The 17039-nt window shown below is 50.3% G+C and overlaps 1 protein-coding gene and 1 long non-coding RNA gene across 4 annotated transcripts in view; both read right to left on the reverse strand.

Annotated features, from left to right (window-relative positions):
* Positions 1 to 4968: 4968 nt before the first annotated feature.
* On the reverse strand, positions 4969 to 8016 carry LOC130404200 (uncharacterized). The gene is made up of 3 exons (XR_008904210.1): positions 7930 to 8016; positions 7383 to 7526; positions 4969 to 5103 (listed from the first exon to the last, which is right to left on the reverse strand). It is a non-coding gene; the product is annotated as an uncharacterized LOC130404200 (long non-coding RNA).
* Positions 8017 to 12753: 4737 nt separating this feature from the next.
* The window catches only part of ndst2a (N-deacetylase/N-sulfotransferase (heparan glucosaminyl) 2a), a 78729-nt gene continuing 74443 nt past the window's right edge, over positions 12754 to 17039 (reverse strand). For all 3 annotated transcript variants that reach the window (XM_056608932.1, XM_056608933.1, XM_056608935.1), the window contains 4 exons: positions 15642 to 15812; positions 14323 to 14432; positions 13568 to 13670; positions 12754 to 13348 (listed from right to left, as the gene is read on the reverse strand). In XM_056608932.1, the coding sequence (XP_056464907.1) occupies positions 13223 to 13348; positions 13568 to 13670; positions 14323 to 14432; positions 15642 to 15812 (510 nt within the window). In that variant the 3' untranslated portion in view covers positions 12754 to 13222. The remainder of the gene's footprint in view (positions 13349 to 13567; positions 13671 to 14322; positions 14433 to 15641; positions 15813 to 17039) is intronic.

Below are 17039 nucleotides of genomic sequence, written 5' to 3' on the forward strand. Positions count from 1 at the left end.
GATGACGTCGACAAGGGAACGCCTAGTTTGGTGACGCAGATGCTCCCCGGGAATTCATCTCCGCGCCGTAACCAGAGTTGCCAGATTGGGCCAGATTTCCCGCCCAATCTGGCAGCACTGGCCGTAACTAGTGCTAGTGGACCTAAGTAACACAAATTAACACAACCCACACATTGAAAACAATTAAATTGTGAAATATATAATCGAAATATGGTGATACAAATCCCTGGTGGTAGTTTTACTTTGTGAACCTGTAATTATTCTGTATTTATTCCTACTCTGTGGGAATAAATAGTGTTACCCAACCTCTTGGCCGCGGCCATACCTGGTCGCCTGATTTGCATATGGGGTCTCAGGAGAATCCTGAGTTATATGATGTAGGCCTACAGCTATTTGATGGCATATTCTTTGGTAAATAATATAAGAATTTAAGAATTTAAATTCTTAAAAAGGAATTCCAAAAAGTTTGAAGGGTCTCATAAGGGCCTATAAATACAAACAGAATGGCAAATGCATGCAATGTTCTTTCGTTCATTGTTTTGTACAAAAAATTAATTATTTGGCAATCGTGGGAAGACTTTGTTGTGTTTTAAACTGCCACAGCGTTTCTACTGTTCATTAGCCTAGGTTATCGGCATAAAATAAATCCCATGGTGCATTCTGATTTCAACCCTATATTTTCAGACTTAAAAATGGCCTAAAAAAGTAGGGCTACCCTGAGCTATTATCCGTTTCTGTATGGCCTCTGCTACAAATCACATGAATGCTGTACTGAAACGTTTAACACATGAAACCTTGTGTATTCTGTATTCCTTTATTAGATAACACAAGCCCTCACAGAACATGACTTAGCTCACTAAGCCTGAAACATTACAAACTAAACATTGTCTCTCAAAAGGCACAGGCTAGCCATTCTCATGAACAAACGTTTCATCTTAAATGTAAATTATAACACATGGTTTGTCATCCCACATATTACACCAAAATAAATTCTCCTTTTCCCCTCATTAACTGTGGTCTCCACAGGGGCAGAGTCCAAACAAATTAAATTTGGATTAGTTTCCAGAGTAGTACTCAAAAGCAGAATTTAGATAAATATAATTGAGAAGTAGGGGTTAGGGGACATCTTGCTCAAAGACACCTACAGGTAGTCAGAGAACATTGGCAATTGAACCCAGAACCCTTCAGCCTGAACACCTGAACCACAAGACCACTCTGTTCTCCAGCGTGCGTAAACCACGAGTGACATATCAATGTATGGCGTATTTTAAAGCAATATTCACACTGACAAACTGCTTTCCCTCACGGGGTTGCCGGTGGATGGAAACAGTCGGCCTCTGTGGGAGAAAATATCAGCACAGGTAATCAAGAAAGACAACATTATTTTCTCTGACTCTAGCCTCGACCATAAAGAGATGGTACATTGTTTATGCGGCAGAAACCGAAGCAGACAGCAGATATACAGTGTAGATAGAGAACCGGTGGTACCCGTCAATAAAAACAGTAATGTTGGCCTGGAATTGATCCGTTCACCGGTGGAATAGATGTGTTCACACACATGCACACGGGACTGTTCCCGTTGAAAAAAAGTATTCTTTGGCTGTGAAGTAATACTAAGATAAGACAAACAAGTCAGGAGAGGCTGATGAGAAAAGGTGTAGCCCGTAGGATTTCAGACAACCAGCAACGGCCGGTCACTAGAAGTACATTCCAGAGGTTCCAGATGTTTTTAACATCCCAGCTAACGGGAAGCAACATCTAAGTTAGGTTAATAATCATTCTCATTCAGTACAAAAACATGGTGCTCCTTCTCTTCCTACGTTGAACCCTCACAGGAAGTTAGATACATCGGAACGTTTTCATCACCGGCGGATGATATCCTATTTAATCACATTCACACATTCACGACGCTCCAAACCACTTTATGAAATATGAATGATTTTGTTCTGTTGAAATCATTCCAGAGTTTAGACAAGACCGATCTATTGGTGGTTTTACATCATGAAGTCCAAACTGATATCCCTTTGAGAATCTTTCAAGATCCCCTCCCCCCACACCTAACCCTGTGTTACATCTAACCATGTGTGACATCAAACCCTGTGTGACATCTAACCTAATGTTAGATGTGGAGGGGGGTGGGGGACATCACAAACAAACATAGCTAGTCACATTCAACTGACAACATTTCTACGTACCATTCTTTGACCTTACTACAGACTTCACCCCTGCTAGTTTTTCTATCATACAATTGGGCGACATTTGAGGCATAGAACAGTTCTATATGGCAGTTGGAGCTACACACAGTGAACTGGTTCAATCTGGTCGGCAGCCGGCCAGTTTGGTCCCTACGAGCCCTCAGGTGCAGTCAGGTGATCAGAGTCAGGTGGTCAGAGTCAGGTGGTCAGAGTCAGTTGGTCAGAGTCATGTGATCAGAGTCAGGTGATCAGAGTCAGGTGGTCAGAGTCAGGTGATCAGATTCAGATGATCAGAGTCAGGTGGTCAGAGTCATGTGATCAGAGTCAGGTGGTCAGAGTCACTGGCTGCATTTTTTGACTGCCTGCATTTGAGCGCATGCATGCACAAGACTTGAGAAGATCCGCCGGAATTAGTCAGAAACACGTCAGGTTCCCACCACGTCAAGTCGGACACAGGTGCACTTCCTTTATAGGTCCATGTGCACTTCTCGTAGTTTGAACAAAGAAGATGGCCCACCCAGTGCAGCCAAAGGATTTTGTTTGCCAACTGTAGTTTCATTGAAAACTGTCTGAAGCCCCTTTCCCTCAGAAAAAAATAACATGAAGAGTGACGAAGTGAAAGTTCACAAAGTCGTCTATCCTTTATAAGCATAGTTTGGGAGAGGGCACGCCTCTTTGAAAGGAGTTATGTAATTTCTCACATGGGAAATTCAACGTGGTAATTCCAACCAATTACAGCAACGTAATTGGTTGTCTTATGTCTGCATTTATTTGTGTCTTATGTCTGCATTTATTTGAGACCATATGTACAGAAAAGCAGACAGAGGGAGTTACCCTGGAGCTCCCGCAAGTTTTTAAACCCATGTGGCATGTCGCATAGGGAAGTTATCACCAGCATTTCTGAAGTTTTTATCCCAGAATGCATTATGTTATGCGAGGCAATGCAACGGAAGCTTGATCTGAAACACGCCTACTGACTCAGAGTCAGTGAATCAGTGGTTCCAGTCAGGTGATCAGAGTCAGTGACTCAGAGTCAGTCAGTCACAGTCATTGGCTCAGTTGGTCACGATTAGTCGGTCAGCAGTCCGTCAGTCTGTCAGCTTGGCGGCGGTCAGTCGATGGCGGTGGTGGTCAGTCGGCGGCGGTGGTGGTCAGTCGATGGCGGTGGTGGTCAGTGGCGGTGGGGGTCAGTCGACGGCGGTGGTGGTCAGTCGGCGGCGGTGGTGGTCCGTGCGCAGCAGGCGGGCGGTCTGAACGACCCCAGGAGGACCCGGCCCCTCTTCTTGCCGCACTCCTTCCCGCTGGCACCGGCACAGCTGTGGCGCGAGGTGGCGGTGCCCTGGCGGGACAGCTTGGCCGCGCGGCTGGCCGTCTCCTTGATCTGCAGCTCCAGGTGCCGCTGGATGGCGAGGCCAAGCTCCTCGGGGTCCACCGCCGCCCCGTACACCTCCCAGGTCATGCCTTCCGCGTCCCACTTCACCTCCTTCACCGGCGACTTCAGGGAGCCCCGCTTGGCGTCGAGACCCCCGCCGCTGCCGGGACCCTCCCCCCAGTCCGGGGGGCCCTCGGCCCCGCCCGCCCCCTCCTCCATCAGACACACCTGGGGGAAGACGTGGGCGTGGCCGGGGAGGCTGGTCTGCACCCCCACGTCCCTCAACTCCCGGGGGGCCGTCATGGTGCCCGCGTCCCGGAGGGCGGCGGCGGTCTTGGGGGGGTTGGCATTGGCGTTGGCGGCAGCGACGGGGCTGATGGGGCGGGAGGTGGAGCGTTGGCGCTCCTCCGTCCAGGCGTGGAAGCCCCCGCCCCCGGGGGGGAAGGGGCGGGCCCAGGAGCAGCTGAGGCTGCAGCAGCCCAGCAGGCGCGTGGCGTCCAGGCCCGTCTCGCTGACGGACGATACGAGGCGCGGGAGGGCCAGGAGTGGGGTCTCCGGGTGGGCCGCCACCCCCGCCTGGTACTGACAGCCCCCCTCGACGTCGGCCAGGCAGAGGGGCAGCTGGGCGGGGCCGAGGAGCGGCTGGGCGTGGCAGCAGGCCGGGAAGCCGTCCTCGAGGACCCCGTGGTTCGCGTAGGACCCGTAGCGGATCGTCTCCTCGCAGTGTTGCTGCTGCTGCTGCTGCTGCTGCTGATGGAGGTGGTGGAGGTGGTGGTGGTGGTGGTGGTTGTTGACCGCGACGCAGTCCTCTGGGGCGCACAGGTGGGCGTGCCCCCCCTGGAGCAGCTGGGCGGGGCAACCCCCGGAGTCGTGGTGGTGGTAGGCGGCGGTCAGGAGCTCGCAGCGCTGCAGGCGGGGGGACGGCTTGCAGGCGACCACCACCTGGCCCTGGGCCTTCTGGGCATGGTAGGCGGGGTCCTGAGGGGAGTGGCCACACACCTCCACCTGGGCGGTCTCACAGGGACTCCTCTGGACCGGCTGCAGGCTCTGGAGGATGTTGCCAACGTCACCTCCACCACCACCACCACCACCGCCACTGCCTCCACCACCTACAACACTGCCTCCACCACCACCGCCACTGCCACCGCCTCCACCCACATGCAGCCCGTTATTGGCCCAAATCGTGTGTCCCTGGTGGAGGTGTGACGAGGTGTGTGTCTCGGCTCCCACCCGGGGAGTCACCGGGGTCCCCGGTCCGGCACTGGGGTGCAGCAGGGGTCCGGCTGGGGACCTGTGTGAGGGAGCGACTTGAGCACAAGGCTGCACCACAGAACCAGGACCTCCAACCGAGTCCTCCTTCAGGGGCTCCCGGGAGCCCGGGACCAGGCCCGCGTGGTGAAGGGTGTGGGCGGGGGGGTCCGCTCCATCGTGGTTTGCCGGGGCCTGGGGACCGGGCCGGAGGGCCTCGGCGGGGAGGGCGGTTCCTGTGGGGTGGAGTTCAGACGCCGGCCCACCGCTCACCTCCATCACCGGGGTCTGAGGTGGAGAGAGGAAGGGTTTTAGTGAGTGATCTCAGACAACAGTCGCGCTGGAGGAGTTATTTAGATACAATGTATACAGCTGTGCTTAAAGCACAGATTACAGACGGATGAGTCTAGGAAATATAGTCTGCAAGACATCATCAGCTGGGATCCCCGAGTCCTCCTCATGTGGGAGGGAGGATTATGAAGCGTTTGACACCCACCACGGGGCTCGGGGTGGGATTACGGAGATTACAGTGATGAGATTAGGTGTGGCTGAACACAATTGAAGTGGGGAATTTCATATAACACGAAAACATGATACAATAGAAACGAAAAGCTTTGGATCACTTCTGTATTCATTTGACTTCCTTCAGTTTAGGCAGGAGTTTGTGGAGAGCAGAAGTTATTTGCTCGTGATATGGGTAACTCTGTCAGCACATCATATACAACTTGGTTTATATCTACTGAAATGCTGAACTCTACTCAATGTCTACTCGGATGATGACACCGCAGCAACAGGCTGCTGCTGGCCAGTGATTTTCCGTAGTTAAAGATTATATATATATATATAAATATATACTATCTTTAACTATATATATATATATATACATACATACAAAGGTATTATCGGTGGTTCAGCACCTTGCAAAGGGAACCAATGATCCCAATTCATGGCACCCTGGAGGCAACGTGATGGCCATCGGTTGTGATGTCACTAGTGACATTAATTCAGACTGGCTGGTTTCCCTCTTATCAGCGCCGTGTCAAACGGAGAGACCGGTTCAGGCTCCAGATTTCATTTCAACACAATCTCACATCCCTTTGAGGTACTTCCCTTTGAGCCGTGTCCAGCAACAGGCTGCAGGACACGTCCACTTAGATCAGCCCAAGACGATCACATGTGCGTCAGAAGAAAAAAAACGCCAAGAATTCCTCCCCCCGGCCGCGGGGCCGAGCCAGATGGCGTGGCGTGTCTCAGCCCGGCAGGCATCTTGCTCCACGTTTTTACCCAACCGACAGCTTTCATCTCACATCACCGTGGAAACCATCTGTAATGACCCCGAAACTGTTTGGGGTCATTACTGAAGCTGTTCCCTGCCTCAATGTTCTCTCCTCCCTCCATCTTCCCATCTCTCTCACTCTCTCTCATATCTCTCTCTCTCTCTCTCTCTCTCTCTCTCTCTCTCTCTCTCTCTCTCTCTCTCTCTCTCTCTCTCTCTCTCTCTCTCTCTCTCTCTCTCTTTCTCTCTCTCACACTCTCTCTAATTCCATTCAGAGTCAGGAATGGGATGAGAAAAAAAAGTGACGCAGGTTCAACTCCTCTTTCTGAGCAAGGCAGCTGTTTTGCCAAATACCTGACGCCATAGGAAACAGGATGTAGAATTACACGCCAATAATAGATCAGGTGGAAAAAACCCTGAACGCAGTGGGGTAGAAATGGGAGAGAGAGAGAGAGAGAGAGAGAGAGAGAGAGAGAGAGAGAGAGAGAGAGGAAGAGAAGATGGAGGGAGAAGATGAAGGGAGAGAGAGAAGAGAGAGAGAGAGAGAGAGAGAGAGAGAGAGAGAGAGAGAGAGAGAGAGAGAGAGAGAGAGAGAGAGAGAGAGAGATAGAGAGAGCATGAGAGAGAGAGGAATAGAGAGAGATATAGAGAGAGAACAGGTGGTGTATGGTTTCTCTATCTCTCTCTCTCTCTCTCTCCCTCTGCCTAGTTTGTCTCCTCTCCTCCAACCTCTTGAACTAAAAATATCCGGGCGATGAAATAGGCACAGCAGGAAGCAGACAAACACCCCCCCACCACAGAAGAACACACACACACAGGCACACACAAGATATCACAACCACACATCACACACACACACACATAGAATGAGACATCACACAAACACACACACACACCCAAACAAGATAACACAACCACATATCAAACACACACAAACACACACTCACTCACACACACACAAACACATGCACACAAACACACACACAAGATGACACAACCACACATCACACACACACACACACAACATGATACAACCACACATCACACACACACAAACACACACACACACACACACCCACGCACCCACACAAGATGACACATTCACACATCACACACAAACACAAGATGACGCTACCACACATCACACACACACACACACACACACACACACACACACACACACACACACACACACACACACACACACACACACACACACACACAAACATGCAAATACGCATGCACGAACATGAGGGTCAGAGAGATGGGATGGGGGGGGGTTGTTGTTTACCTCTCTCCTCCTGGTGCCCCCTGGTTACTCCTGGTGCCTCCTCTCTCGTCCTGGTGCCTCCTGGTTACTCCTGCTGCTTCCTCTGTCCTCTGCTCTACTCCTGGCACCTCCTCTCCTGGTCCGTCGGCTGGGGAGCGAGGACTGCTGGAGGGGAGGAAAGGGAGGAAGAAACGATGAGATGAACCGAAGCGTTTGATTCTCCAGCGTTAGAGAAGGGAGAGAGGCGCCCAGTAAACCTACCTTCACACCTTTCTACAGGTGACCCCTTCCCTCTCTCCCTCTCCCCCTCCCCCTCTCCATCCCTCTCTTCCTCCCTCTCCCTCCTTCTACCTCTCTCCCTCTCTCTTTCTCCATCCCTCACTTCCTCTCTCCCTCTCTCTCCCTCCCTCTCTCTCTGTCTCTCTTTCGAAGGTCTCTCTCTCCTTTTGGTCCACGTCTCTCCCCTGTGCCTCCCTTCACCCTCCCACTGTTAGCCTACGTAATTCTCTCTCCTCTCTCCTTTCCCCTCTCCCTCTCTCTCCCTCTCTCTATCTCCCACCTCACCCACCGTGTCGTGGAGTTGGCGGCGGCGTCTGGTAATCCCGCGGCTCCATGTGATCATCGACGGCAGGCAGGAGCGCGATCACATCCCGACCACCACAGGAGTGTGTGTGTGTCCCTCTGTGAGAGTGTGTGTGTGTGTGTGACAGAGCAGCAGGGAGAGAGAGGGCGAGAGAGAGAGAGAGAGAGAGAGAGAGGGGGAGAGGGGTAGATGACTCAAGAGGATTGGATGGAGAGGCAGAGGAGGGGAGGGAGGGTGGGAGGAGTACCGAGAGGAGAGCAAGGCGCCAACATGGCGGTGCACCTGGGGAAGGGAGAGAGAGAGAGAGAGAGAGAGAGAGAGAGAGAGAGAGAGAGAGAGAGAGAGAGAGAGAGAGAGAGACGTGGAGGGTGGAGGGTGGGGGCAAGGGAGGGGTCTGGACGAGAAGGAAATGTATGAATGAATTTTTTTTCCAGGAAGAGGAGAAGGAGCTCTCCTTCCGTTCATCCGTCAAGCTCTCTCCCCTCTCGGTCTCCACCCTGCTCCCGTCCTGGTCCTCCCTGACAGACATGCATGATGCATCAGACCCAACACCACTCCCCTATCACTCTGCTTCTGTTGCTATGGAAACTGCAACCCTGTTGACTGTGGTTTTGTGTGGGTGTGTGTGTGTACGTGTGTGGGTGTGGGTGTGTGTGCGTGCTTCTATGCATGTATGTATGTATGTGCCTCCTCTATATCAGTCTGATGTGTGTATGTACTTGTGTTTGTGTGTGTGTGGGTGTCAGTGCTTGTGTCTGTAAGTGTGGATGTGTGTACAGATGTGTGTGTGTGTGTGTGTGTGTGTGTGTGTGTGTGTGTGTGTGTGTGTGTGTGTGTGTGCGTGCGTGTGTGGTGCGGATGGGTGGTGGTGAATGGCAACATACAATGAACATGATATTACATGTATTCATTTCATACCAGGTTCTGTGGACTATGACACAACACTAAACCACACTAACACAGAGAAATGAATGTTTCACTTCATTCCTCCCGATCCCGCCTCACCCTCTTACATTTTTCCACTCTACTCACTCCATTCATGCTCCCCCTCCTCACCCTTTCCCCTCTTAACCCTCTCCCCCCCGATCTCTTCACCCTCTCACCTGTGCTCCTCACCCTTCCCTCTCCTCCCACTCTCACCGTCTCCCTTCAACTCAACCTCACCCTCTCACCCCCTGCCCCTCACCCTCTCATCTCCTCCCGTCTGAGGGGGGGCTGTTGTTGTGTTAGCCGACCTGAGCTAACGAGCAGGCGGGTTCCTGACGAGACGCTCCGTGGAACCACAGCCCCCCCCTACCCCCCCCCCCCCCCCCAAGCGCTATGGCAACGGATGGGTGCCGGTGAATACTGAGCGATGCTGTGTGTGTGTCAGTGTGTGTGTTTGTGTGTGTGTAAGTGTGTGTGTGTAAGTGTGTATGTCTGCGTGTGTGTCTGCGTGTGCGTGTGTGTATATATATGTTTGTGGGTGTGTGTGTCAGTGTGTGTGTGTGTGTATGCATGTGGGTTTCTATGCGTGTATGTGTGTGTGTTTGTGTGTGTATATATGTGTCTGTGTGTGTGTGTGTCTGACTGAGATAATGCGATGTTTACAAAGCCTGTATTGTTGAGGATCACCCTGGGAGCAACAATTAGCCCCTAAAGACCCCACTCATTACCCGGTAATGGAGCGTTCTTCTAATTACTTTTGGTCTCAACATCCTGGGTACAACGGGAGCAGAAGTACTGATCTGTAATGTTACGTTACATTATAACACACTTAATTAAAAAAAATAGAGTAAAGTAGTAAGACAGGGAGAGACAGGGAGAGAGAGAGAGAGAGAGAGAGAGAGAGAGAGACTGATAGACTGATAGACTGAGACTGAGTGTATGAGTGACTGAGAGAGAGGGAGAATTAGGGAGAGAAACCGAGAGAGAGAGAGAATGAGGGACAGAGACAGAGAAAGGAGAGAGAGTGAGTGAGCGAGAGAGACAGTGAGAGATAGAGACAGAGAGAATGAGGGAGAGAGACAGAGAGAGGGAGAGAGGGAGAGAGAGGGAGAGATCGAGAGAGATCGAGAGAGAAAGAGAGGAGAGAAAGAGAGATACGGATCACAGCTACAGTGGGGGGGGGGGGGGGGGGGGGGGGACCAGCTGTGCGTGGATTAAAGCTAAGGCTGCTCGAATTCAGAGTGTGTATCTGTGTGTGGTAACACTGCATTAACACTGCTAGGGTTAGGGGTTCCATTGCCAGTGTAGCTCAACTTTTAGAGCAAGGCATTGACACTGCCAGGGTAAGGTTCAATTCCCTGTCTAGCTCATGTAAAGGTTAAGGGTTTGGATTCTGTAGAGCAAGGCATTACCAACGCCTGGGTTAGAGGTTCAAATCCCATCCATGCTAAGAATGTGTGCTGTAAAACACTTCGGCTGGAAGCCTCCTCTGAACATCAGATGTTAAACGTTCCGTGATCCATCCATCAGGAGCTGAGCAGAACTAGTCTGGTGAACTCATTTGATATTAAAAGATTTCATACTTCGCATACATCATACTTCAAACATATGTAATATTGACATAATAATGCAATATAAATAAATTATGAATAAAAAGCAACTTTATTTTCTATTTATCTGAATAAATAATTTGATAAAAACATAATTGGATACCTGCTCATTATTTTTAGTTTAAATCTTTACTGTCAGATACAGGATATGTAGTTGATAAAAAAAAAATATCATTTAAAAAAAGGAAAAAAAATGACGGATAAACTGCAACAGTACTTTAATCCGATGAATGATCCCGGATCTTTATAGCTCATTTATTGTCTTTTTGCTGTGGTTTTGTGTAGGTCTACGTCTGCATCACTGAACCGAATTCACTGTCCTGTTTGAATCGGATGTTATAATCATATCGAAGAGTGGTTTGATCGAACAGTTCAAACCAAGTCCGAGATATAGTTGAACAGCGTGTTCTAAAGTTAAACCTGTGTAATCCGTGACTTTGATGTAAACATAGTGATGTAAGCACAGCTGTGGGCATGTCCACTTTATACCAGGTTTCATCACTAGATGCCAGCAGAGCACACCATGAACACTAACGCTCAAGGGGAGTTACAGTGCAACGAAACACAACCTGTTCCAGAGGAGTGTTCTTCGAATCCTCTATCCTCCTTATAATCAAATAAGAAACCAGAAAAGTAATATCTCAGCGGTACATTGAACTAAAAACCCAAACCTATAAATGCAGGTTTGTAGATCTCTGTGATGGAGGGCGTGGAGCGCAGAGAAAAATCGACCTCATCCGTCACGTTGTGATCGACGGTGCAGACTGAGAACTGTTGCGTGGTGCTTTTACAGAGCCGAGGAGTCTCTACTCCATACTCAATCCCCTCGGTTATATTGGACCAGTAATTGGATCGCAGGGCGCACTGCGAGGAGGTAATGCACCAAGAAGGAGGAAGATGAGAACACACCAGCCGGATCCGTCAGCCTGAATCTCCATCCAGACGCGGAGACGTGGATGTGAATAATGGAAACGTGAATTCAGGATGCTCCCTGAGATCTTTGAAAAACATCCGACTGCGGCTGTATGAGCCAATTAAGATGTTACATCGTTCCTATTTCTGACCAGACAAGGGCATCTCTTCCCTCGCACGATTAGTTCGGGGAGTTATTGGGCAGAAGCAGAGACCCCGCCCCCCTTAGGATGAACGGGGCCCCTGAGGATATTGTGAGCAGCCTCGTGTACCCCGTACCCCGATATATTATATAGATTATTTCCAGAGATACATTTTGGGTTTTCATGAGCTGTTAGCAGTAATCATCACGATTAAGTCACTTTAACCATATGCTGCCTCCTATTCAACTCTTCAGTACTGTAATCCGTACCTTTATATGAAGTTTCACATTCCAGGATTCAATTTAAATTTTAATGTGCTCCATTAATTTATATTCTTTTTTTTTTTATGTACTAGTAAATTAACTCATACTTTGCAGTCAAAGTAAGCATTTCACTTCTAGCTGTACACGAGTGACTTTGTCTGTGACAAATAAAACATATCTTATATCATCTTTCATTGTTATAATCTCGGTGTGAAAATGGGGAAAATATTAAAATAATATTCTGTAACTTTTTCAGTTGTGTTCATAAATTGCGTAAAGAAGGCAGAGACGAGGCGTGCGGTATTTCCAACCTCTATGTGTTTATTATCTTGATACAGTGATGGGCTGGGCCTGTTACCACGTCTGTATAAAACGAGGACAGGAGGAGAGAACAGCAGCTTCACGGTTCGAGTCCGTTCCCGCTCTCACTCGAGGCTCCCTCTGACATCACTTCCTCTGCACTGAACATAAAAAAATAAAACTGTAGGTTTCTGTATAGTGAGGATCCGGAACGGCAACAGTAAGGGTTCTGGAAGGAGACATCCACCTCCCCTCTCCTGTCTCCTTCCCTTATCTCCTCTCCTGTCTCCTTCCCTTATCTCCTCTCCTCTCTCTGAGGAGTAGGAGACATCCACCTCTCCTCTGCTCTCTCGGAGGAGAAGGAGACATTCCCCTCTCCTCTTCTTCTCTCTCGGAGCTAAGTGGCTCGCTGTACAGTAATGAGTTCATCAGTTCACCCCCTCTCTTATGACCACATGAGACCGAGGCGCTGCGAGTCTGAATATAGAACGTACCACTGGCCGTATGTCATAGAAAACTCAAATAAAAAACTAATGCTGCCTTTGTTTGAGGGGTTTCAGCGGGAGGTTAAGTGTGGAAACCGTCTTGATTAAGTCTGTTCCTTAAGTTCCCCCACATCCCCTTACACCCCCCCCCCCCCCCCCCCTCCCGCAACACACAGCAGCCGGTTTCAAAAATAAAATAAACTAAATGTACATAGGCTTTACAATCAATCTCCTGGAGAGGCGCGCTGTTACTTTGACAGTCGCTGCGTCCGCGTGGCAGGACTTCCTGCGGGTAAGGCTGCTTAAGACGCCGCTGCTGCGCTTTTATTTTGCTAACAGACAGGAAATGTTTTTAGACGAAGAGCCGTCCTCATCCTCGTGGCTCCTCCTCTTCTTCAGCCCAGTCCCCCCCCTTCTTTCCTTTCCTATGAAGAGGGACAGTCAACTTGGTAACGGGAGGAGCCTGTCCTGTCCTTCACAATAAAAGTCCAATGTTGAACTTCCTGTTGTGGTTATTGTTGTTTGGAGTCACAAACGGCGAAAGTCCGGGTCTGTGTGCGTTCCCACGGCCGGGGCCCGGCGGGGGCCCGCGGCTCCTGTGGGTCTGGGCAGGATGGGGGCGTGGCCTGGGGGCCCCCTCAGCTTCTACTGGTCCCCTGGAGCTCTTCCCTCAGCCAGCCGGGCTGTGATTGGCCGAGCCGGTTCAGCAGCCGGAGGAGTTCTGTGTTGTGTTCTCGGTAGTACTCTGCCAGGAAGGCTCGCGTCTGCCCCCACACATACAGGGACGCACACACACACACACGCACAATAACAGATGAGTGGATCTGCACAGAACTGCTTTGGTCAATTAATTTTGAATATCAGAGACTACAAGCACATTAAATAATAACTACCACAATAAATACTGAAAGTACTACCTCCGGATACTTCATTAAATACTATTAGGTATTATATTAAATGATACTATATTAAACAGCGAGTACCTCAGCGTTCATCTCGGGGTACTTCCTCCCCTTGCTCTTCCCCAGACACTTGGGCCGGCCGCCCTCCGTCTTCTGACACCAGAAGCCCTTGGTCTCATCGAACCTGAGAGAGAGAGAGAGCGAGAGAGAGAGAGAGAGAGAGAGAGAGGAGAGAGAGAGAGAGAGAGAGAGAGAGAGAGAGAGAGAGAGAGAGAGAGAGAGAGAGAGAGAGAGAGAGAGAGAGAGAGAGAGAGAGAGAGAGAGAGAGAGAGAGAGAGAGAGAGAGAGAGAGAGGAGAGAGAGAGAGAGAGAGAGAGAGAGAGAGAGAGAGAGAGAGAGAGAGAGAGAGACAGGTTACTAACATGACAGAGAAACACTTAGAGTAGAACAAGAATCGTAAGAGAAGTAGTACTAGTATATATGTGTACTAGCACTACTTCACTACATCCAGAGCCTGGGTGTAGTCGAAGGTGGGGTTGTAGTAGTACTAGTGTACATGTGTAGTAACTTACACCAGGGCCTGGGTGAAGTTGAAGGTGGGGTTGTAGTAGTACTAGTGTAAATGTGTAGTAACTTACACCAGGGCCTGGGTGTAGTTGAAGCTGGGGTTGTAGTAGTACTAGTGTACATGTGTAGTAACTTACACCAGGGCCTGGGTGTAGTTGAAGCTGGGGTTGTAGTAGTACTAGTGTACATGTGTAGTAACTTACACCAGGGCCTGTGTGTAGCCAAAGGTGGGGTTGTAGTAGTATTAGTGTAAATGTGTAGTAACTTACACCAGGGCCTGGGTGTAGTTGAAGGTGGGGCTGATCCCCAAGAACCTCTGAATGGCCTCCATCACCAGGGCAGGGTTGGAGCGTAGCAGAGAGCCATCCACCATGTGCATCTACAGACAGACAGAGGGACATCAGTCATGTGCAGACAGAGAGACAGACACTCGTCAGTGCATCTACACAGACAGACAGACAGACAGACACTAGTCGGTAGCCCGGCTATTACCAGAAAATGACGGCAGCTTCCCCAGACCAAGCCAATCATAGATTGGCTTGGTCTGGAGAAGCTGCCGTCATTTTCTTCAGCACAAGAGGCGTGATCAACGGGCCCAGTTCAACTGACTCTGCACACGATTGGCTGCGTGCCTTCGCTTCCCTGTCGCCATTGTGTTAAACCAGCCAATAGCGTGCCAACGGGAAAAGCCAGCTATGTGGTTGGCTCCCGCAAAAACGCATCGGAAGCAGAAAGAAATGCATTGCTCTTCTCCAGACCCATGTGCAGGGGGCGAACTCAATTTGCCGGAAGAATGGGCGGGGCTACCGAGGCTAACTAGTCAGTGCATCTACAGACAGAGAGACACCATCTAGTCAAGTTCATCTACAGACAGACAGACAGAGAGACAGACAGACAGACACTAGTCGGTGCATCAAGAGACAGAGACACTCTCTTGTCACGCTTTCATCCAAACCACTTGCAGTGAATTCAGTCAAGCTTAAGTCGTTTTTGCGGGGCATCGAACCCAGCATCTTCTCTCTGGGGGTTGAACTCCCTGACCAGTGACTAGACTGGGTCAGGAACATGGCTGACCAACAAGGCTGGAAACAGACCTTTATCAGAACGTGGATTTCCCCACAAAACAGTACAGAAATGAATGGCCCCGCAGAGGGACGTGCCGCCAAGCTCTCCACCCTGAATGGCTTCATCAGCATGAGTGATATCACGTCCCCTGAAAGGTTGAGTGGTTGTGATGTCGAGGCGTCTCCGCTCCTCTCGGAACCGTTTCAGCTCATTTCCTCGTTAATGGTTCTGCCAGCTGAGAGGTTCTGGACGAACCACCGAAGACGACAACATGGCAGACGTCAGCGCTGTTACCGTGGGCGACGCCGACGGCAGCGGAGCTAAAGTAGGAGCGTTTTAAGAGCGATCATTGGAGTCTTAATTTTTCAGCTCTTCGTGGGTGAAATGCGCCGGGAGAATTAGAGAAAGGTTAACTGTCCGGCTCCTGGCTCATTTCCGGTCCCGCCTCCCCCAAGGTGAGGGACCAGACCGGGCGTGACCAGAATGGGCGTGGCCTATGGGCGTGTCAGAGGGCGGGGCTCACCTGGCTGGGCTGGTAGTGCTGCAGCCAGCGCTCCAGGTGTGCTGCGTAGGTCCCGGGCCTCAGGCAGCGTCTCTGCAGGGCCAGGACGTCGCGGGGCCCCTGGGGGCCGGCCGTCACCACCGCGTGGAAGGTGTTGTTCAGGGCGGCCGGGTCGCGGTGCGCCCTTTGGTGCTGAGGACCCCAGAGAAACACACCTTAGACCACAGTACTGAACATACACACACTACAGAACACACACACTGCATTCACACTTCTGAACGCACACACACACACACACACACTACTAAACGTACATGTAGACAGAACACACACATACTACAAACACACCCACCACAGAACACACACACACACACACACACACACACACACACACACACACACACACACACACACACACACACACACACACACACACACACACACACACACACACACACACACACACACACACACACACTACAGAACAAACATACGCACTACAGAACATGCAAGTCATACAGCATTGTTCCATACATGTAGATCTTAACAGCGTAGGTCTATGCAGTGTAGGTCTATACATGTAGGTCTGGATGGAGTGCAGTTCTGTCGGTCTATGTCTATACAGTCAGCGTCTCATCAGCCCCCGTGTTCATCCTGTAATTAAAGGACGGGATCCTGCGCTTGGCTGGGTGATGATACATCACCATAGCAACAGGTCTGCTCCCAGCTGTGCGGCCCCGAGTTGTGACTGCTCTAAAAGGCAGATTGGCTGATTAGTGGGGAAATTACCTAATGAACGATTCTGTTTAATCACTTGTGTGAACCGCACCTCCTGGGGTCCCGGCCCTCCTCACGGACGCTGCATGTTAAATCTCCTCCTCACCACTTCATCTCTGCTCTGCTGCACCCACTCCGAGAGGAGGACTGGAGCTCCACTCAAAGAGAACCGCGCGGTCCCCACGAAGTCGAAAGCCCTGCCGCTGCCACTTAATGTACTCACTTATTGTATGTTGTACTGGCATTTAAAAATAGTACCTAGCCTTGTAGCATCTTATCCTAGCTATCTTTGTTATATACGGGAAAGGGTTAACCCAGTGATTGTTACTGCTTGGCACTTGGTTCTATGAACATCCTTACTTGCTACAACTTAGCAAAAAGTGGATATCAGTGACTCATATTTTACTGATACGTGCAATTGAGGAGCAGTTAGGAGTAGGGGGCGTGTTGCTCAGGGCTGCCTACAGGCAGACTGTGGACATCAGGGATTGAACCCAGAACCCTCAGGCTGGGAGTCAAACACTGGATAACCCCAACGCTACACTGTCTGCGGGGTTCCCCTTTATCGGAGAGCTCTCGTTCAACCGCAGATACCTCTACCTACTTTGTAACGTGTGTGCGGCCCTGTCTCTCTACTGGTTC

The sequence above is a fragment of the Gadus chalcogrammus genome, chromosome 15 (assembly GCF_026213295.1).
Source record: "Gadus chalcogrammus isolate NIFS_2021 chromosome 15, NIFS_Gcha_1.0, whole genome shotgun sequence".
Lineage (NCBI taxonomy): Eukaryota > Metazoa > Chordata > Actinopteri > Gadiformes > Gadidae > Gadus > Gadus chalcogrammus.